Here is a 22,686-nt window from a genome sequence, read left to right as displayed (position 1 = left end):
GTGGTTTTTATTTTCCACAAAAGATGGAAAATATTTTCTTTTCTAGGTAATATTTTCCATGTCAATCAAACACACCCTTAGAGATAAAATAAAAAAAATAGTGGGAATCAAGAATATTTCAATGTCTTCTTCCACCCTGGCACTATATCAAAATGCAGCAACATTTTGTCTGCATAGGAAATTCTTAAATTGATGAAAACACAAAGAAAGGAAGAAGTCAATGAATGTATATTCTCCTTTGGATCATCACATAATATCAAATCCCATCAAAGCTATTGCCGATTGTCATTGCTAAGATCTTGACGTTTTTTTTTTTTTTTAATCATCGAGTAGATTTAGCACACAGAGAGTGACGAGAAGAGGAGTTGGTCCAAGAAGAATTTGTACGATGGCTTCGAGCCCAACAGATGTTATAGAGAGTAAATTGGTGTTCTTTAGTGAGGATGGCTCTGGAGAATATGGACTAGAGGAGTTGCTGGGATCATCGGCCGAGGTGTTGGGAAAGGGGACTTTTGGAACAAGTTACAAGGTTCCAAAATATGCTGTGGTCGTCAAGAGATTGAAGATTATTGGTTGTTTATCTGAGATGGAATTCATAGAGAAAGTTAAAGAGTTGAGATCTCAATTTCTTCATCAAAATCTGCTTCCTCTTAAAGCATTTTGTTATCATCCGAATGAGAGATTTCTTCTGTATGATTATATGCACATGGGAAGCTTGGCTTTTGTTTTGCACGGTAAGTACATATCTAATAATGTTTTTCTTTTTCATTCGAAGAAATAAATAGTCCCTTTTTCTCATATATTAATCAAGCAAATCATAATACATCATTGTATTGATGGAGTAAGTAACCTTGTCCGCAAGAATGGGGCGAAAAGACAACTTAAGAAATTGGAAAACAAGGTCTGAAAGAAGGACGATTTTTAAGGCAAATGAAAGTACGATCGAGAAGTGTTTATAAACCGTTTTAGTTATAAATAAATAAAAATAAATAGTGAATAAGTGGGTACTATTTGTAGATCCTTCGAAATGTGTGAACAAAAAATTACTTAAGTTCTTGTAAATAGTTTAAATTCATGAGTCATACGCTAAAGCTAAGAAGGTACATTAAAGGAGGTTTTAGCAATAAGTTTCCAGGAACAATACTATAGGTATATAAGTTTTTGACAGAAAAATCTTACAGACAACACATGGCGCGACATCATTGGAAGATGGGAAAAAAATCCAATCACATTTTGCCACATCAGTGTCGGTACAAGTTCTGTTAGAATTCTTCTATATTCATGGCTTTATTGAGTTTCGAGATGGGTGTTCCCTCGTAGGTTATATAGAGAAAAGGTGGAGCTTATATTTACATCTTTTGAAATATTTCATTGGCAAGTATTGCATTAATTAGTATCTTGGTCTAATTTATTACAGCCTTGCTCTCAATTTATTCTTTTCTAGGTGAAAACTGTAATGTTATTGTTCTGCCTATGCTAATACTCTTCTTGGAGTGTAACACTGTCACATTAAGGACAATGGTTTAGGGAATAGATGTGTTTCCACAAAAATAGGTAGGTACCAAGTGCATGCTCGATAATCAGCATTAGATAAGATTGAACAATCGAACAAACAAAATTTTTAGTTCTTTTTCATTTTTAAACTTGATCTGTCTTTTGTAGTATTATGTACCAAATATATCCCTTATAAATAACATTCATGAGGAGAGATAGTTTCTTTTTAATTTTCCACTTGAACAATTACAAATTTGGTTTGGTCCGGAATTTAATAGTACAATTGTAAACCATTCAGAAGAGTTGAAAGTGTAAAGCGTGAGCAATATTCTATCTGACTCGAGAAACTTTTTTTATTTAGTTCTCAAATTTCGGTAGATGATTAAATTTTAAATATCAAATCTAGTAATGAGTTCAGCATGTATGACTTCGGGCTATAAAATAAATGATTCAATGCCTATGTCTTATTTGACTTTAATCTCTTAATTAAATATCATATCTAGTGATTTGATCTATGGAGTGCATAAGTTGTAGAGAATTAGAGTGCCCGAACAAAAAATTTCATTGTCCACATAATTATTCATTTTCCTGTCAAAAGTATCAGATTTAAAGGTATATAGAGTTATTTATGTTCTTGCAATGCTACATAGGGAATGGAGGTGCAAATAAGACTCCTCTCACTTGGGAAGTAAGGTGTAGCATTGCCTATAGAGTTGCTAGTGCTATCCAATATCTCCATTCACAACACATTTTCCATGGGAACGTTCGATCATCCAACGTTTTTCTTACCAGTTCTTTTGATGCATATCTCTCCGAGTATGCCCTTGCCCAACTTTTCTCGGACACAAAACCTATACCAAACCTCGTAATTGGTTATTGTGCGCCCGAGGTGACAAATGCACACCAAGTTTCTCAGAAGTCCGATGTTTATAGCTTTGGCGTCCTTCTCTTTGAACTTCTAACTGGCAAAGCTCCCACAAATGCACTTAATGTCAAGGAAAAGGGTACTGACCTACCCAATTGGGTGAGATCCATGTTTCAAGAGAAGCCCCTAATTGATGTGTTTGATAATGTGCTACATGGCTACTATAACACTTCTGGCATAGGGGAGCAAATGGTACAGCTGTTACAGCTTGCTTTGTGTTGTACATTTCAGTATCCTAATAGGAGACCTTCGATGGCTGCTGTCACAAATCAGATAAGGGAAACGTGTAGTTTTGAAACATGATGAAAAATTGAAAATGTTGGTCATTGAACAAATTATATTCTACTTTTTAATTTATTTATAATGATTGATTTTCAGTTATTTCAACTAAACATGTTAAACATGATTATAGTGTTTGTACTTAATTGTAATTTTATAAATTAACGCTATTGGTACACAAAATTGATTATTAGGAAGAACAAGGGTTTTTTGTGTTTTTTTCCTTTGATACTATCACAAAAGTTGTAACCCCACATACTTTAATTTATTACAACATATAGATTTTCAAATTTATTCAGTTGAACATGTTATATCTTTTTATGTTTTGTACATATCAATATAATATCAATTTGACAAAGTAGCACAATGGTTTATATAAATTAGTCAAGTTTGATAAGACTTTTATATTTGAGAATATGAAAAATGTCCCTTGTATTTGTTGTGCGTGCAATCGAGTACTTGTATATAAGAAGAAATATGGCAAAGATTAAAGCCTAAGGGAAATGTAGGAATTAGGAAGTAGGTCACATCCTTCCATTTAAAGCAAATCGAATCCTAACCTTTTAATTTTGCAGCGAGTGGATCCCAATGGAAGGACTCACCATGCAAACGTTAAATTAAATTTGGATTTTTAACTAAACCTAATTCACTTAAACTAAAGCTTGAATAAGAATATTGGAGAAAATCTCGTATGTGAAAAAAATAGGACATTAACTCACCTATATTTTTCCAGATTATTTTTCAGTTTCTCAATATTGACCACCACTAGCTTGAATTTATAATCAATATTCGTAAGTTATCTCACAATGTCTCTCAAGTAGGATTATAAACCTATTTTTACCTATGAACATCCTATATCTCTGCGAAAGATATAAATAAGTAAAAATGCAATAAAAACTAGAAAACTAAACCTAGGATAATGCAAAGTATAGTGGTTGTTGAATAAGAAAAAACTCGTAAAAGAAATATTGATGAACTCATAACCTATATATGCGAATCATATTATTAATTGTGAACCTTAAGAAGTAGAAGCAAACATTGGCAAGTGCAATAGCTCGCAATTAAAAAATGGTGAACCAATGACATTCAAATACTCAACATCAGCAACATTCATGAATAAAGCACACGTGAACAAATTAGATATAAAGCATAAATTCATAACCAATAAATAAATTACATGTAAGCTGACAAGCAAAACGTGAACTATAATAGAATCTGTTAAGAATCAATCAATTAGTATCCACCACGTCACTAAGTGAAAAAGACCCATTTATCCCAAATCCGTACTAAAAATCTATAAATAGGTATGCTTGGGATGAAGAAAGGCATGCTGAAATCAAAATATATTCCTCCAAAATATTCATTTTCTCCTCTCTAATTGTTTAACGAAGAGTTATAGAGGAAAAAAATCATGGCTAGATGAGAGGAATTTTGTTGATCACCTTTTTTAAGTTTAATAAATTGGTATCTTCTGTGAGAATCTGGAGCAAAGATAACTACTAATTCAATATAAATTTATGAGAAAATAAGTTCAAGTAGAGATAGATCTAGTGAAGGCTGATAAGTATATTTTGTGCACTTATTTGGACCGTATTCCTAAGCTTTTACGCTATGAAAGTGTTGGTTATTACTTAATTTGGGTAAATTTTCATTTATTTCAGAGATGGACCTGATTCTAAACAAGTGGAAAAGAAAAATGGGAAAATTCAAAGTATGAGGGCTAAATTGTAACATTTTAATAGTTGATTCGGGCCACAAAATGAAGATTAAAGATGTTGCGGATTCCATTGGATGCAATTAAAAGTCAAATGATTGAAAATGCGAGAGAAATGATTTGAAAGAATCAAGAATCGAATTCGGAGACTAAAATGTAACATTCGGAAGTTTGTATAACTGGGTGACTGCCCAACATCAAGGAACAATTACCAATAGGAAAACTTTAGCCTGGGAGATATAGGCTGGTGGTATATGGGAGTAGGTTCAACATTACTCAAGAGAGATTGTTGGATAGATTTAGGAGCATTGATTCTTCAAAAATTCAATGTGTTGTCAAATTGGGGAACTAAAGTTAAAAGTGAGCATTGCTTGTGGATTTGTGATCCTAGTGTGCTTTATATTCATTGATTACATCAAACTTGCATTCAAACATTCATTTTGCATCCTAGTTCGTTTGAGTCATACATAGTTGCATATTAGGTTAAGTTAGGGTTAATTTAAGTTACAACAATTTTCATTTGAAAAATCAATTTCAGTTAAGGCCGAGTTAGATAAAATTAAACTGCTCAATCTCTATGGGTCGATATTCGGACTCAGTTTTTCACTTTATTACTTGTTAACAAATCGTACACGTGCAATGGTTTTAGATTGAAATCAATATTTCATAATCAAGTTTTTGGCGCCATTGCCAGGGATTGAGTATCCGTTTAATCTTATTTTGCTTGGCACTATTTCAAACATTATTTTATATATTAATTATTTTATTTTATTTTATTTTTATTTCATTTTGTTATTCAATTTTTAGTATCTAAGTGCTAGTATTGGCCTTATCACAGATTTGCATGTCAAGATTGACTGGAGGAGAGTTAATTCCAACTGATCCGAAATTCAGCGAACTTTTCATCGAATGCAAAGGGAAACTAGAGAAGGAAAACAACACCGACAAATGGCCAATGTACAGAATAATCCTATCTTTCAAGCCAATGAAGAAATGGGAGTGGATGAAGGCAACATGCTTGTAGGAGACTTCATGACCCACAAATAATTCAAAGCCAATCAAGCATCCTGTATCCATCGTTTGAGCAGCCTAACTTTCAAATGAAGACCTATGTGATACAACTGTTTCAAAATGGATATCAATTCTACGGTAAAGGTGAAGAAAATCCACACACGCATGTCTCTCAATTCTTGGAGATGTGACAATCTTCAAATATCAGGGGATCTCGGACAATGATATTAGATTGAGGTTATTCCCACATACATTGCGTGACAAAGCAATTGAATGGCTGGACTCTCAACCAATAGCCAGCATCACTACATGGAACAATCTATCACAGAAGTTCTATACCAAGTTATTCCTGCCCGACAAGATTGCAAAACTGAAGCACGATATATCTTTCTTCTATCAAGGTAATTCAAAGAACTTTGATGAAGCATGGAATAGGTTTAAAAATATGTTGACTCGTCATCCAATGGGTCACTGTCCACAAAAACAATTGATGAAGTACTGAAACTATTCAAGACAACGGCTACTACACAGCTACGTGAACATCAGAATGAGTAGTTCAGAAAAAGCATCGGGAGTATATGAAATGGAAGCATATTCTACCCTATCTACAAAGATTGACTCTCTATTCTGTAAAGTAGAAAACATGTCACAATCAACACATGCAACACAGACGAAGAAGGTCAATTGTGAGGAATGTGGAGTTAAACATATAAAAACAGAATCCCAATCTTATCACAAGGAATGGAGCAGGCAGATTTTGCTTAATGGGAACAACGCCAACAAAACAATTCATTTGGGAAAACATACGACCCGAGCTAGAAAGAGCGCCCTAATTTCTCTTGGAGCAACCAAAATCAAAATAGGCCACAGGGTCAGTACCAACAGCAAGAGAAAAAGCCTCAACTGGAAGAGATGTTGGGAAAATTCATGGAAAAGACTAATCAGTACATGGAGGCCAACAATAAATTCATGAGGAAAATTGAAGCCACTCTTCAAGATCAAAATGCCGCCATAAAAAATCTAGAGACTTAAATGGGATAGATGGTAGTTACTTTGACTAGCAAAGCACCAGGTAGTTTGCCAAGTAACACAGAAATCAACCAAAAGGAGCATGCTAAGGCAATTACGACTCGAAGTGGGGTACAACTACCTAAAATACATGTTAAGTGGTCGGGTATAAACAAGGAAACAACACATCCTGCAGAAAAAAAGACTTTGGAGCAGGATGAGCAGATAAAGGAATCTACCCCAAAATAAGGTTCCAGTACATCACGAGATAAGGCAACAGTTTAGGTCAACCCTTATAAGCCCCCATTCCAATTCCCCAAAGGCTAAAGAAGCAGAAGATGGTGCAGCAATATAAAAAGTTTCTCGAGCTTTTCAAGAAGCTCCACATAAACATCCCATTCGTCGATGCACTAGTCCAGATGCCTAGCGACGCCAAGTTCCTTAAGGACATCTTATCAAATAAACATAAGCTTGGGAAACATGAGATGGTGATGTTAACTAAAGAATGCAACCCGAGAATTCAAAAAAAGCTCCCACCAAAATTGAAAGATCCAGGGAGTTTCACTATCCCTTACACTATTGGTGAAGTTTATGTTGATAAAATTTTATGTGACCTTGGTGTAAGTATTAATTTAATGCCTCTGTCTTTAGGAAACTTGGATTGGGAGAGACCACTGTGACACTGCAATTAGCTGACAAGTCTTTGATATACCCAAGAGGGATAATATAGGACGTGCTTATCAAAGTGGAGAAATTCATCGTTCCCATCAATTTTCTCATTTTAGATATGGAAGAAGACAAGGATATTTCATTGATACTGGACAGACCATTCTTGGCCACGGGTAGAGCTCTAATTGACGTTCAGAAAGGGTTGTTAATTCTGAGACTTGGGGAAGAGCATATTTCTTTTAATATTTTCAAGGCTATGACATTACCCACAGAATTAGATAGCTATTTCCAGATTGATGTGATTGAAAAGGTGGTTCGGGAAAGACTTCTATTGCACAACCCATTAGATGCTTACAAGGCTTGCATTGCACACTCTCAATGAACACATCAGATTTTCTAGAGATTGGGACATGTGCCAGGTTTTTGGAGACTAACTCACTATATACACGCAAAAGGCACTTTGAGGAGCTTGGAACAGGACCTACAAAGGCACTACCATCCGTACAGTAGCCACCTACATTGGAACTCAAGCAATTTCCATCACATCTCATAGATGCCTACTTTGAGAAGTTATGTACACTCCCATTCATTATCTCGAACACAGTCAGTGAAGCGGATGAATAGAAACTGCTTATAATACTTAAGAAGAACAAAACAGCGATTAGATGGACTATAGCAGACATCAAAGGGATTAGCCCATCACTTTCCATTCATAAGATTCTCACGAAGGAGAATTTTCAACTAAGTATAGAGAGTCAAAGGAGGCTGCTGAATTCGAATATGAAGGAAGTGGTCAGGGCATAGGTACTCAAGCTTCTAGATGTAGGCATCATATATCTGATATCATACAGTGCATAGATCGGCCTTGTTCAGGTTGTCCCAAAGAAAAGAAAAATCACGATTGTGTCGAATGAGAAAAATGAGTTAATTCCTACCAAAATAATGACGAGGTGGAAAGTTTGCATCGACTATCGCAAACTCAATGCAACTACACGGAAAGACCATTTTTCTCTCCCGTTTGTTGATCAGATGCTTGAGATGTTGGCAAGCCATTTACACTACTACTACCTCTTAGATGGGTACTCAGCTTACAATCAGATACCAGTGGCTCTAGATGACCAAGAAAAGAACACTTTCATTTGCTCCTATGGTATCTTAGTATACCGTAAGATGCTCTTTGATCTTTGTAACGCTTCTGCCACATTTCAGAGGTGCATGATGACAATATTCTCAAACATGGTTGAAAAGTTCATGGAGATATCGATGGATGACTTCTTAGTCTTTAGGTCTTCGTTTGACAAGTGCTTGGAACACCTAAACTTAGTCTTACAGAGATGCAAGGAAACGAACTTAATACTGAATTAGGAGAAATGTCACTTCATGGTATAGGAGGGGATTGTACTAGGACACTGTGTATCAACAAAGGAAATTGAGGTGGACAAAGCAAAAATTCAAGTCATCGAAAAGTTACCGCCACCTTCGTGTTCGCAACTTTCTGGGACATGCTGGATTTTAAAAATGGTTAGTTAAGGTTTTTTCAAAGATTACAAAGTTGTTATGCAACTTGCTGATGAAGGATGTACCATTTGAGTTCACTGAGGAATGCCAAATAGCTTTCAATACTTTGAAGGAAAAACTCACTTCGACACTGGTAATTGTGGCACCAAAATGGGAACTGCCATTTGAGTTAATGTGTGATGCCAATGATCATGCTGTGGGGGTTGTATTGGGACAACAGAGAAACAAAGTCTTCCATGTGATCTACTACGCAAGCGAAACCCTGAACGACGCATAGCTTAATTATGCAAATACAGATAAGGAGTTCTTGGCTGTGGTTTACGCGTTTGATAAATTCAGGTCGTATTTTGTTGGGTCAAAAGTTATAGTATAAACAGATCACTTCACACTGAAGTATTTGATGACAAAGAAGGATACTAAATCGAGATTAATCCGTTAGGTTTTATTGCTGCAAGAGTTTGATATTGAAATCAGGGATAAAAAAAGGCAGTGAAAATGTTGTGGTAGATCATTTGTCTCGATTGGAGCTTGGAAAGCTTGAAGAGTCAATAGACATCAACGAGATCTTTCCAGATGAGCAGATAATCAGTGTGGAATTAGTACTGTAGTACACAGATATCGTGAATTACTTGTCCAAAGCCATCCCTCACCAGATTATTCAAGTCACCAAAGGAAGAAATTCTTTGCAAAGTTAAAATACTACTTTTGATAGGACCTATCTCTCTATGGGTGAAGGGTAGATCAAATCATTCGGCGATGTGTGCCTGAAGAAGAAGTGCCTCAAATTTTGGAACATTGCCATTCATCTGCATATGCGGGGCACTTGCGAACTTCAAAGACAGCAGCCAAGATTTTACAGTCGGGGTTCTACTGGCCTATATTTTTTAGGAATGCCTTCAAATTTGTGAAAAGGTGTAACAGATGTCAACACACATGAAACATCTCAATGAAGAATAAAATGCCTCTGAACAGCATTCTGGAGGTGGATTTGTTTGATGTTTGGAAGATTGACTCCATAGGACCATTCTCCTATCATTCTCCAATCAATACATTCGGGTGGCAGTTGAATATATGTCCAAGTGGGTAGAAGCAGTTGCATTGTCAACTAATGATGCTAAGGTGGCGATTGAATTTTTAAAAAAGTACATCTTCACCTGCTATGGCGCATCGTAGGCAAAAAAAACTTCTGAAATCATCAATTTGAGCAGTTATTGAGTAAATATGGTATCAAAAACCATGTCTACCCTATACCATCCTCAAACCAGTGGGCAAGTTGAAGTCTCCAATCAGCAATTGAAGATGATACTTGAGGTCATAGTAAGTTCTTCGTGGAAAGACTGTTTAAAAAGCTGGACAATGCATTGTGGGCTTACAGAATAGTATTCAAGACACCTATAGGCATGTCTCCATGCCGTCTGATTTTTGGAAAAGCGTGTCACCTGCAACTTAAGTTAAAGCACCTGCGTACTGGGTAATGAAAAAGTTGAACATGGATTTGAAAGCAGACGATGAAAAGCATCTACTACAACTTAACGAGTCGAATGTATTCAAGATAGAAGCTTTTGAGAATTCAAAACTCTAAAAGGAACGCACCAAGAAGTGACACGATTTGCATATTCAGAGGTGAGAGTTTGAAATGCGACAGAAAGTTCTACTGCATAATTCTAGACTCAAGCTCTTTCCGGAAAAATTGAGATCAAGTTGATCAGGTCCTTACACTATTATGAAGGTGCCACCATATAGGGCTATTGAGATCAACCTTGAAAGCAAGGGAACCTTCACAGTCAATGGACAAAGGTTGAAACATTACTAGAGCGGTGAATTCTTCAAGGATAAGTCCACCGTTCACCTCAAGGCACTAGAATGAAGCAGATACGAAAGAATCAAGCTATCGACTATAAACTAACGCTGGATGGGAGATAACCCATCGTATCCTTTTATTCATCTATTTCACTTTTTTTGCATTAGTTTAGGAATTTTTCAATTTTTTTTATATGTTTGGTAGTTTTAAGTCATCGTTCATCCATAGATGTCAAAAAGAGTTTATGCATGGTCCACACAAGTCCCAATACATTGAGCACAAGTCATAAATGTTGAGATGATATTTTGGTGGTTCGGTGTGAGTTTCACGCATTTTGAGGCACAAATAAGGTGTCTAAATTATTCGGGGTCAAAGTGTGCTTTTCAAGTTTAAAATAGGTTTTAAAACTAAGTTCACAGCCTATACGCAAACCCATATGATTTAAAATGTGTTTTGGCAAGTTTGGGGGCGGTGAAAGGCCGGGTCGAGTCATAAGTTGAAAATCGAGATTCAAAAAAAGTTCGATCAAAGTCAAGTTTTTTTTTAAAAGTAGAGTGTGTTTCACAATTTTTTGTCCACGTGCATTTACTCAATTTAATATGTTCGGCACGAATATCAAAAAAATGGGCTTAACGTAGTTGGGCGAGTGCCCGGCTTTCAAAGCTCGAGTGCTCCTCCAAATGCGTCAAAGGCCAACAGGCCCTTAATAGCCCAACTAGGCGGCTTCCTAGTTTTACACTAGGTGACTATCCAGTCAAAAAAATTCAAAATAGTTTTTAAACAACTAAACACACGAAAAATACACACAAACATCCCCTACTCGTCGAAAACATTGAATAATACACACGAAACACTTTTTTCCACTCGTCTTCTAAAAATCATCAAGAAAAAAATAAGAAAGTGTTGAAATGCATTGTTCCCATCATCAATTTCACCCATTGTACATCATCTAGGCAAAAAGAAATTCAAGGTATAGTCATCTCTATTACCTCATCTCATTTAGTTGCCACTAATTCTACTCACATCTTGAGCAATAGCATGAGGAGTATGGGATGATATAAATTGTGGTTTAGTGGGTTTGTGTTGTGACGAGAAAAATGGAGTTTTGACTTAAACATTACTCTCTTGCAACCTTAGGAAAAATTAAGTGTCTTCAAGATGTTTGATAATTTGCCTAAGAAAATATTATTGGGTGATTAGGGATAGTCTAGTAATTGGCATCATTGATACATGTTTGAGATTATTTTGGGTGTTGAAATTCACTGACATTGTATTAGAAAATACAAAACATATTAAGCATTACCATAGCTTGACATTACCTAAGCATCAACAACCTCACGTCACCAACTTCGTCCCCATTTTTGTCTAGCCCAAAAAACTTCCATTTAACCTCAATTTTGAGCATGAGTTAGACCAACATATGAACTTTCATATGCCTAGAGATCGTTCAGGAAAAGTTCAATTTTTCCTTAAGTCGCCCAGTGATGAAAACTTTTCCTGAAGTCGCCCAGTGATGAAAATCCTTGGTCGTTTCTGGGATAAAAACGTGATATCAATTTTTTTATGTTAGTTTAGAGAATTTAAGCTGCACTATATTCATTTATTAGATACATACCCTATATAATGACATTTTCTCAAGCATGGCATAAGTTTTTACATTTTTGCACATGAAAATTGGTGTAGAGTTGCATAATTTGGGATTATTCTCCACTTTATTTTACTTATATGTTTCTCAGCAGAACTTAAGAGAAAGGGAAGTCTAAAGTTGGTGAAACCTCGACCCGACGCCAAAGGGCAAATGAAAATCTAGATGACAAGGATATTCCACGGATTTTGAATGTTGAGAATTGTCATAATTTTGAGACAAAGTGATTTTGAGACTAGAGAGAATCATACACCATTGTGGTTGGGAAAAAGTTATTGATAAGCCTTAAGGCGACATATCCTACATTGGTAAAGGAATTTTTCTCCAACTATAATGCTGACATTGATAACCCAAAATCTTCACACAAAAATCAAACATGGGTGAGAGGAAAATGGATCCTATTCAGCCCAGCGACAATTGACAGATATTATGGTTTGAATCATGCTCATGTAGAGCCATTACCAAAGGGGCAAGACATGGCACTAGTACCACAAATTTTATATGGTAGAGAGGTTGGGGGTCACTTAATTCATCTCGGTTTCTACATAACGAGCTAACTGCAGAGCTCAGACTCTTGTATATCACCTTCTGCACCAACATCTACCCTACATCCCAGAGGACGAAATTCAATGAAGAAAGGCCAAGGCTATTTTATAATATGGCAAGAGTGTGTAATTTTGACCTGGCAGCCCATATACCTTCATAATGGAGCTGGCCTCATCCATAGATACTCATCACAATATTATATTTCCATGTTTGATCGGTGGGATTTGTTTGACAGTCAGGGTACCATTGTTACTAAGAGAAGAGTGTATTGCTCCAGATGCCCCAATCAGTAGAAGAACAATTGAAAATTCAGAGCTAGACGGAGAGGGGCAAAGAGAGTACATCATCTCGAGCAAGGACCTCAACTACCACAGCAAGCCCCAAATACTGATATAGTCCTACTAAGTAGATAGTTGTATCAGATGTAAGTAATTCAAGTGGAGCAAAGTAGATTTGTTGGCACAATGACAAATGCTTTAGAAGCAATGCAGCGAACACAGCAAGATATGCAGAGGGAGTTACAAAGAGTAAGTGTACAAGTGCGACGGTTCCAACTAAGTGATGACCGAACATGCTATGATCAATGAACAATTACTTATGCTTATAACCAAGTGCATGAGCAAATGCTGCGTTTCAAGAGTCGACTGGAGACAAATGATTGAAAAGTACACCAGATACCAAGGACAGTCGAGTCTCTCAAACCCACTAGTTCATCCATCCAGCCAGACCAACCTGACACCTCTATTCATCTGCATCTACCCTTGGGGAGTATCTGATCTTTTACTCATTTATTTTTGCATAGCTCTTACATTGTGAACAATGTAATATTTTGTTTGGGAGTGGGATAAATTCTTGGACACGTATGCTCATTATACCTAATCCTTCAATTGGTAACTGGGTTTGTATAACTGTTTAACGAAAAAAAAATGTCTAGTTTAGTGTTGAATGACTTACTGCCTATAATGATATTAGTTGAATTAAGTATGGGTGCATTTATTTGAGTACTTATCCATGTTATATTGAATTATTTGAGCACGTAGTCATATTGCCTTATCACTTACATTGTGGCATAATTTGATCATGTGGATTTAATTATTGATGTTGTTGACCTAGGTTTGAATAAAATTTCCCAAATCCTCTATATAGAAACCAAACTAAAATCAATTTGGGGATAGGAAAGTTAGTGCTTGTTTTCATAGAAGTGTGATGGTTTGGAGTTCTCGAGTCCTAGTTGTAGTTGAAGGAGTTTGAGTTAAAGAGTCTAAAATGGGTACTGATCATGTAAATGGGAAAAAAAAATTGTCTTACTTCTTTTCGTAGCCTTATGACTTGAGTGATTAAGCCTGCAAGGATATCTAAAAACTTGGTGCCCTATAGTCATCTGATTTGAAAGACATCTGACTAAAACTCACCACAAGGGTCATTTAGAAAGTTTAATAGAGAGAAGTTTTGCACTTAAGATGTCAAAATGTGAAAAAATTAGATTCTCAAAACAAAATGACACATTTTCTAACTCTCTTCGTAGCATTTTTTACTTGAGTTATTAAGTCTGTATTGGTATCTAAAAACCTTGTGCCCTATAGTCATCTCACTTGAGAGTCATCGACCTAAAGTTCGCTACATGGGTCATTGAGAAAGTTTAATGGAAAGTAGTATTGCATAGGAGATGTCAAAAAAAATATATATATATGCCCGATAAAGACTTTGAGATTTGAACTCTAGATACTGGCGATGTGAATTTGAGAAAAACTTACTATCTCATTTCTAGAGTTACAAGTATCGAATCCTGATTACTTTGTGTGGAAAATGCAGTATAATAATTTTAGAAACCCCCATGTGCTAGAAATGCTTCGGGATTGGAGAGAAAAGCATAAGGAGTGATTTTGCATGAGAAGTCTAAGGGGAAATGACCACAAGAGGGTTGGGATTGCAAATAAATCAACACTTGATTGATTGTGTTTTAATATGTGTGTGAGTTCAATATTGGCTAATCACACACACTAAGTCGAGTATCGGTTAAGTAAAAATTTATGTTTGATGTTGTTTGGATCTTTCTAGAGTGTTGCTTAAATTCGAACCTGAGGCATACGGTAAGCTACTCAACGTTGAGTCCAATATTTGGGATATATGTTAAACTAGCAATATGATTTATGCCTAAGTTTTATTTTGTTCGGGATCAAACAAAGATTTTAGTTTGGAGTGTTTGATGAGTGCATTTTGTGCACTTATTTGGACCGTATTACTAAGTTTTTATGTCATGAAAGTGTTGATTATTACTTAACTTGGGTAAATTTTTGTTTATTTCGTAATAGACTTGTTTCTAAGCAATTGGAAAAGAAAAATGGAAAAATCCGAAGTATGAGAACTAAATTGCAACATTTCAATAGTTGATTCGGACCACAAAATAAAGACTAAAGATATTGCGGATTCAATTAGATGCAATTAAAAGCCAAAAAGTTGAAAATGCGAGAGAAAGGATTTAAAAGAATCAAGAATCGAATTTGGAGACAAAAATGCAACATTCAAAAGTTTTTATAGCTAGGCGACAGCCCAATTGTTTAGAATGGGCGACTACCCAACATCAAGAAACAATTATGAGGCCAAAAAATTTAGCCCGGGCTCGCAGTGGAAAGTTTCTGGTTTCCGATTCTGACTAAAATTCTTATGGAAACAAATCTTTGGAGATATTTTACAACCCTAGGGCCATGCCTAAGCATTCACCGTGCATTCTAATCTATTTCAAAGGATTTTGAAAGCATAGAACGAGGCAAGAAACTTGAAGAACAACCCAAAGACGTGAAAATTCAAATCAACAATTAATTAGGCAATGACACTTCTTAAAAATTTGTTTTGTTTTCTTACTTCCACCATGCTAAGAATTTTATATACTAGGAGATTCATGAACCTTGTGATATAACTTTTTAATTTCTAGTTTTGCAATTTTGACATCAAAACACGTTATGCAATTGTTGAATGATTTATATACAATTAATATCTTCCACGATTATGTACACGTAATTATGTGTGTGTAGTGACTTAATTCATGCATTCGAGAGAAGAAGAATAAGTTCGAAAGGATATAAATCATCATAGGGTCCGATAGGGGATAGAGATATACCATTTGCCTTGCGTGAATCTTTAAGTGCCCACCAAACCACGTGCATTCTTGTATATTTGTACCCTTCATAGAGATATAGGTTTGTGGTATATAGGAGTAAGTTCAACATTACTCGAGAGAGATTTTTGAATAGATTTAGGAGCATTGATTCTTCAAAAATTCAACGCGTTATCAAATTGTAGAACTAGGGTTAAAAGTAAGCATAGTTTGGGGATTCTGATCCTAGTGTGCTTCATATTCATTAATTGCATCAAACTTACATTCAAACATCATTTTGCATCCTAGTTCGTTTGAGTCATACATAGTTTCATATTAGGTTAAGTTTGGGTCAATTTAAGTTACTACAATTTTCAGTTGAAAAATGGGTTTCGGTTAAGGCTGAGTTAGATCAAATTAAACTACTGAATCTTTGTGGGATGACATTCGTCTAAATTTTACACTTTATTATTTGTTAACGAACCATACACTTGGCGGTGGTTTTAGATTGAAATCAATATTTCGTGATCAAAGGCAAACATATTGGAAATATGAACTAAAACTCTTCCAGCCAATAGAGACCAAAGTCCACAATAGCAATAGGAGGAACTTTAGTAAAGCTGCAAATAATCTTTTCTTTGGCTCAGCATCGCCATCAAAGGAAAAGTTCCTATGACCAAAACCCTTCAAGAGATGGCATAGAGTCTTAAAGCTTTAAATGTAGAATGCTCCACTATAAGGAAAAAAAGACAATCTAAAGATGAATTTCTACCTAGAATCTAGTAAAAATGAAATAGAGCCCACAACAAGTTGTTTTCATGGAAACAGTACTAATCGAAACATGAAGAAAATCAAATACTTCAAATAGAATATCTATTAGTTGGCAACCAGATCGTAGGATCAATAAATCTAATCGATATGATAGGTTGGTGGAAGAGGTTAATTCTTACAAAATAAGGTATAACCAATGCTATTGCCATGAATTTATGAGGTTAGAAAGTTTGATCAAATCTTTATATTTCATTCCTATTATGAGGAATGTGTTGATAAACCAGCGTGTAACGATCCTACCTCTATACCCAAACTGTTAACTTACGTACTGTCCACTTCAAAACAGCCTAAATCATATTACCATTTACGAATTTTTATCACATCCACAAGATTCAAACCCATGATGTGTCCTTTAAAATAGACTTAAATTGAATCCTAATACTAATCCTAAGAGAAATGTCATATGTTCAAATCCTAAAGGTGCGATGGAAATTTATGAGGAACAAGATGGGGTTAGGCTCTCCTACAGCAGATAGTACGTAAGTTAAAAGCTTAGGCATAAAGGTCCCGAACATTTTTTGTAGCAACCCGTACGTTGTTTATAATGATCCGATCTTTATATCCAAGCCGTTAACTTACGTACTGTCCACTTTAGGAGAGTCTAAGAACATCTTATCTCTCATGGCTTTTTATCACATTCTCAGAATTGAAACCCATAAAATTTCTCATAAGAAAGATATGAATTGAATCCTAGTACCAATTGGATGCCCAATTGGTATTCAATTTATGTCTCAACTTAGTAGAAATCCATCGCGAGCAATCATAGTAGCATATAATCCATCACTTGAGGTTCACAAGCTAAAATTTTTGGGAGCTTATCACTTGAGGGATTATGACACGGAAGAATGTTCCGAAGTACTCAAAATTGTAAAGGCAAAAAACCAAACAAATGGAGTACGCGAAGTCATTGAAAATTGGATGCCTACTTATGCAAGTCAAAGAAGATGAGGTTGAGGGTTAAGGCCAAGATACATAGGACATTCTGTACATCTTTAAATGTCCCTAACAATCAACCTCTAGTAAGGGAGATAAATGTCGTAATTGTGGTCCTTACAACTGTGGAGAGACAATGAATTTACATAGAAATTATACGCGAGATGCTAAAATACCTGCACTAAAGAACTTCTTAATTCATGTTAATCCAAAAACTAACTCCTTTGACTATATTCTATGAAGATAATGAACAAGGAATCGAATATCCATATCGTAATGAATTGGTGATAAGGATGATAATAGCTTACAATACTCGTAGTTGTATACTTGTGGAAAATTGGAGTTCTATGAACATTTTATTCAAAATGCATTTAAGAATATGCATGTCTACCTTCCCTGGGTACCATGACCATGTCTTAATATGGATTCATTACTGATAGTTTAGTCCCACAAGGACACATCGCCTTGACATTGGAATTAGAGAAAGAGCCCATAATAATCTAAGGATATATGGATTTTCTAATTATAAACAGTAGCGTTAACAGCGGGATCTTACGAATAGGAGCACCAATCCTTACATAATATTGATCTTTGTAGGGACCTCAATATGATCCAAAGGTTTGATGAAATAGTTCTACAATCAAAATTCTCTCTTAATAAACTACAGAATTAAATTAAGTACTAAGAGAGACTAACAGTTTAACAAGTAACAATATATAATAGCTTAAGTTTTAGGTGAAAATCTTTGACGAAAATGGTGTTTTAAAAGTTTGATTCAATCAACAAAGTTTTTACAAGAAGAAGATGCAGAAAAAGTTATTCACAATGTAAATTCAAACATTGGCTCAAAAATATCTCTCAAGTACGCACTTCAAAGACCTTGAGAATCAATTTATAGAAAGTATTTTGTAAAACTTTATGACAATTTGGACCCAAGTTCAATCGATTGGTTTCGAATTTGGATTAACATCGGTATTACGAGACTTGTCTGCTTTCATAAAAAGTTGTTTACTTGCTCAAAGCTATTGAGAATGGAAATAAGTTGTTTACAGAAAATTCAACAACTTCTAAAATAAAGAGTTAATGAAGGTGGTTCTAAAGATGACTTTTGGGAAAGAACTGATCCTTAATAATGTGTCATATGTGCCAAAAATACGTAAGAACCTAGTGTACAGGTAATTTCTGAATAAATGGTTTTTGTATTGTGCTTGATTCAAATAAAGTTATTTTGTCTAAGAGAGGAATGTTTGTTGGTAAATGTTAGATATCTGATGGATTATTTAACCTTAGTGATTAGTGTCTAAAAGTTCTTCAAAGATATATCATTTACAAGGCACTTTACATTCACTTTGTTTAAAAACACTAATGTTAGTCTCTAATTTCAATTCTCTAGCCGTAAATTCAATTTCCATAAATACATGGATAAAAATGCAATTAATTGAAATACGTATTTACATACATGTCGGCATGAGTATTATACATTTGAAAGAGTATCTATTTGATGTATTTCACATGTATTTCCAATTTAGAACAAGTGGAGCAAGTGGAGGAAAATAATGTTGAAAAGTCAAAAATAGTGAGCGCCTCAAGCAAGAAGCAGCTGTCGGTAAAATAATAATAACATGAGCTGAAGACATTGGATCGAGCTTATTCAAGTTCGGTTGGAAAGATAAGGCACGTTTCTACAACTTTCATGTTTTGGAAGAAGTCAAATTCGTATCACAAGGCAGCCAAAATTACCGTGCAAAGTCCAGCTTGTTACCTGCCGGATACAGCTTTACCTGTGAAGCAGCACTTATTGTTTTTGTCATATCTGGAGTTATATAGATCCAATGAACCTGATATTTGAACCAATGGAAAGCTAACTCAGGTGGCAATAATTTATCTGTTGATCGTAAGTCCAAATTCGCTGCACAATATATCTGAAAATTGGCATCAAATTGCATGTTCCAGCTGTCTTGAAGCTGGACAGAAACAAGTTGCATTGCCTACTTGAATTTTGGATGTTCCTTTGCCTATAAAAGGGGACCTTGGCCACGATTTTGAAGAATCAGTTCTCTCCATCATATTCTAGTTTCCTTCATTTTCTTTGTAACATTTCACTATGTATTTCTAAACATTTAGCTAGAGCTAGGGGTGAAACTTTGATGAATGTTTAGTATTGTCTTTGATCTTTCATTTTGTTCTTCAATGTTCATCTTCTTACACGGTTGAAGTATATGTTCTACAAATGGTTTTGGTTTATTAAAGACTTTGATTTATTGTTGACAATTTTGGCACAATAAATGCTTAGGTAATCTCTACATACCAACAACTTATTTTGACATATTCTCTCAAACAATTATCAAGATCTATCATTCAATATATTTGTGATCAATGTTTTATCTTCCATATGAGATGACTTCTTAGTTGATTTTCATATGAGTTAAATTAAAGATCAAGGTCAATTTCTACTCATTTATCCGAAGTGAATCCCCGATGCTCTAGTGTTCGTCTCAATCGTATTTCCACCAACCGTTCATTACTCATAGAATAGTTTATTTCCTTCCAATTCCCTGTGGTTCGACCTCGGACTTCCGAGATTTACTACTTGCGACAACCTGCACTTGGGTTTGCAACCTTAAAGTTGTAGCACTTATTATAATGATAAAAAATGAATAAAGTCAATTCTTTTGTATGCTAGCTTGAGTCCTACAATGTATGGTATAGTAAACTAGGACATATTAAATATGCTAATTCACGTAGATTAGTTAACCGAAGATTGCATATCACATTCCATATTGATTCTAAACTTAAGTGTAAAACTTGTATTGGGGTAAAATTGACAAGGCCATCATTTCAATCAAATGAAAGATATACATAACCACTTGATTTAATTCATAGTGACGTATGTAATTTTTAAATTTGTACAAAATAAAAGGTGGCAACAAGTATTTAATTTCTTTTGACGAAGATAACACAAAATATTGTTGTGTATCAGCTTAAAAGTAAGGGTGAAGTAATGGAAAAATATATTCTTTATAAGAATGAATTTGAAAATCAACTAAATAAGAAAATTAAGATGTTGAGAAGTGACGAGGTGGTGAGTATGAAATGTCATTTTTTTAATTCTGTGCACAACACGAAATTATACATGAAATCACGTTAGCTTATTCACCCCCACAAAATGATGTTACAGAATAAAAAAAAATTTACTTTAAAAGAAATGATGAATCCATTGTTAGTAAGTTTTAGGTTATTTCTGAACATGTGAAGAGTAGTTGTGCTTTTCAAAAATTACCTTTTATATAAAGTGCATCGAAGGAAAAAAGAAAAGAGCCCCTATGAGTTATGTAAATGAAATACTTACAAGTGGGGGGATGTCTTCCTAAAGTGGTTGTACCAACATCAAAGAAGGTGAAGATAAGCCTAAAAACTATAGACCAAATCTTAATTGACTATGCATATAATAATAGTTCTTATTGATTTCTTGTGCACGAGTTTAAAATCCCAAACATACATAAAAACATGATAATAAAATCAAGAAATGCTTCATTCTTTGAACGTATATATTTCCATACAAATTAAAAGGGGAAGCAAGCTCCTCTAAATGGACACATGAGACTATGGTTGGAAATAATCAACACTAAGGATAAGAAATAAGAAGTTGTGATTAAACCAAAATGCAGCAAAAGATAAAGGAAGAGAAAGGACAAAAAAAATCTTTTGGTGTTGATTTTCTGACATATATCCTGGAAAGTGAACATCAAAACTTCCAAAAAGCTGTGAATTCTTCAAAAGGATCTCAATGGAAATATGACATTGAAAGTGGAATATCATACATGGAAACTAGCGATCCTTCTTGCTGAAAGCAAACCACTAGATTACAAATGAATTTTCAAAAGAAAATGAAAGCATATGGAACAATTGAGAAGAATAAGAGGTAAAATGTAACATGCAATGAGAAAGAGCATTAATTACTATACTATGTATTCTTCAATAACAAGAAGAACATCTATTAGGATGATACTTGTTGCTGCAGCTTTGAAAAATTTTGAAGTATATCAAATAAATAATAAAATTATTTTTTTAATGAAGATTAACAGGAAGAAATTTACATGGAACAGACTGAGGAATTTTCATAACCAGGGTAGTGAAAGAAAGCCTATAAATTGGTAAAGTCATTGTATGGTTTGAAAAATCACCAAAATAGTGGCATGAAAAGTTTGATAATATCATGATGGATTATGAATTAAAGATTAACGAGTGTGAAAAATGTTTTTACGTCAAAGACCTTAGAAACGATTATGTTATTTTATGTCTTTACATTGATAGCATGCTATAGTTGGTAGTAACAATAAGATAATTAAATTTACTCAAAATATGTTGAATTCAAGATTTGAAATGAAAAATATAGGTTTAGCTGATGTGACAGTTAAAAGTTAAAATTTCTATTTACATCAGATTAACTCGTTCTAAGTCAAATGCATGATGTGGATAAAATTCTTAAAAAAATAAATAATGATGATTCTGGCATGAGTAAAATACCAATAGATACAAGTCAACATTTATCTAAAAATAAAGGTTAGAGTGTCTCTCAAATAGAGTACTTTAAAATTATTAGAAATCTGATGTACTTGATGAGTTGTACAAGATCAAATATAGTTTACACAATTACTAAAAGGAGTAAATACACGAGTAATCTAAGAGCTAATCAATCGAAAGGAATAATAAGAGCACTGAGGTACTTAAGATACACTCGTAACTATAGGCTACTCTATACCAGGAGTCATTGAAAGATAAAGTGATATTAACTAGACATCTGATATTATGAAGTGCGTTTCACTCATGCTTTTGTTACCATTTAAACTTGATATTTTGTTTACCTTATAGAGTTTCAAAATATTTTGATTTGTTCTTTCATATCATTGTATGAGTTAGATGAATTGGTGGATAAGGTATAAAGGTTGGAGAAAAGACCACGATGATATAAATCAAGGAAAAGAAGAGTTAGAAATAGACAAGAATCACTACAAGAAATATATGTTTTCCCTACAAAATTTCCACAGACTAATTGAGATTTATCTGCGAAATTCACTTTTACCCACAAGAAAATGTTTCGTATGGTTAAGTTTTAATTCAAAATTTTTAGTATTAGAGAAATTTGTGCCCACAAAAATTGTATCTTTTCCCGACAAACAATTTGTCAGGAAAAATATATCTTCTTCCCAACAAAAAT

At 34.5% G+C, this 22,686-nt stretch overlaps 1 protein-coding gene across 1 annotated transcript; it reads left to right on the top strand.

Annotated features, from left to right (window-relative positions):
• The first annotated feature begins 198 nt into the window (after nucleotides 1-198).
• Nucleotides 199-2,776, top strand: LOC111381166 (probable inactive receptor kinase RLK902). Its single transcript, XM_023004908.1, has 2 exons — nucleotides 199-734; nucleotides 2,145-2,776. Exons 1-2 carry the CDS (start codon nucleotides 389-391, stop codon nucleotides 2,720-2,722), a joined length of 924 nt encoding a protein of 307 aa, XP_022860676.1. The 5' UTR covers nucleotides 199-388; the 3' UTR covers nucleotides 2,723-2,776.
• Nucleotides 2,777-22,686: the final 19,910 nt, after the last annotated feature.

This window comes from Olea europaea, unplaced genomic scaffold, assembly GCF_002742605.1.
Source record: "Olea europaea var. sylvestris unplaced genomic scaffold, O_europaea_v1 scaffold2264, whole genome shotgun sequence".
Taxonomy (NCBI): domain Eukaryota; kingdom Viridiplantae; phylum Streptophyta; class Magnoliopsida; order Lamiales; family Oleaceae; genus Olea; species Olea europaea.
Note: the sequence above shows the minus strand (reverse complement) of the source record. Positions and strands in the feature narration are given on the sequence as shown.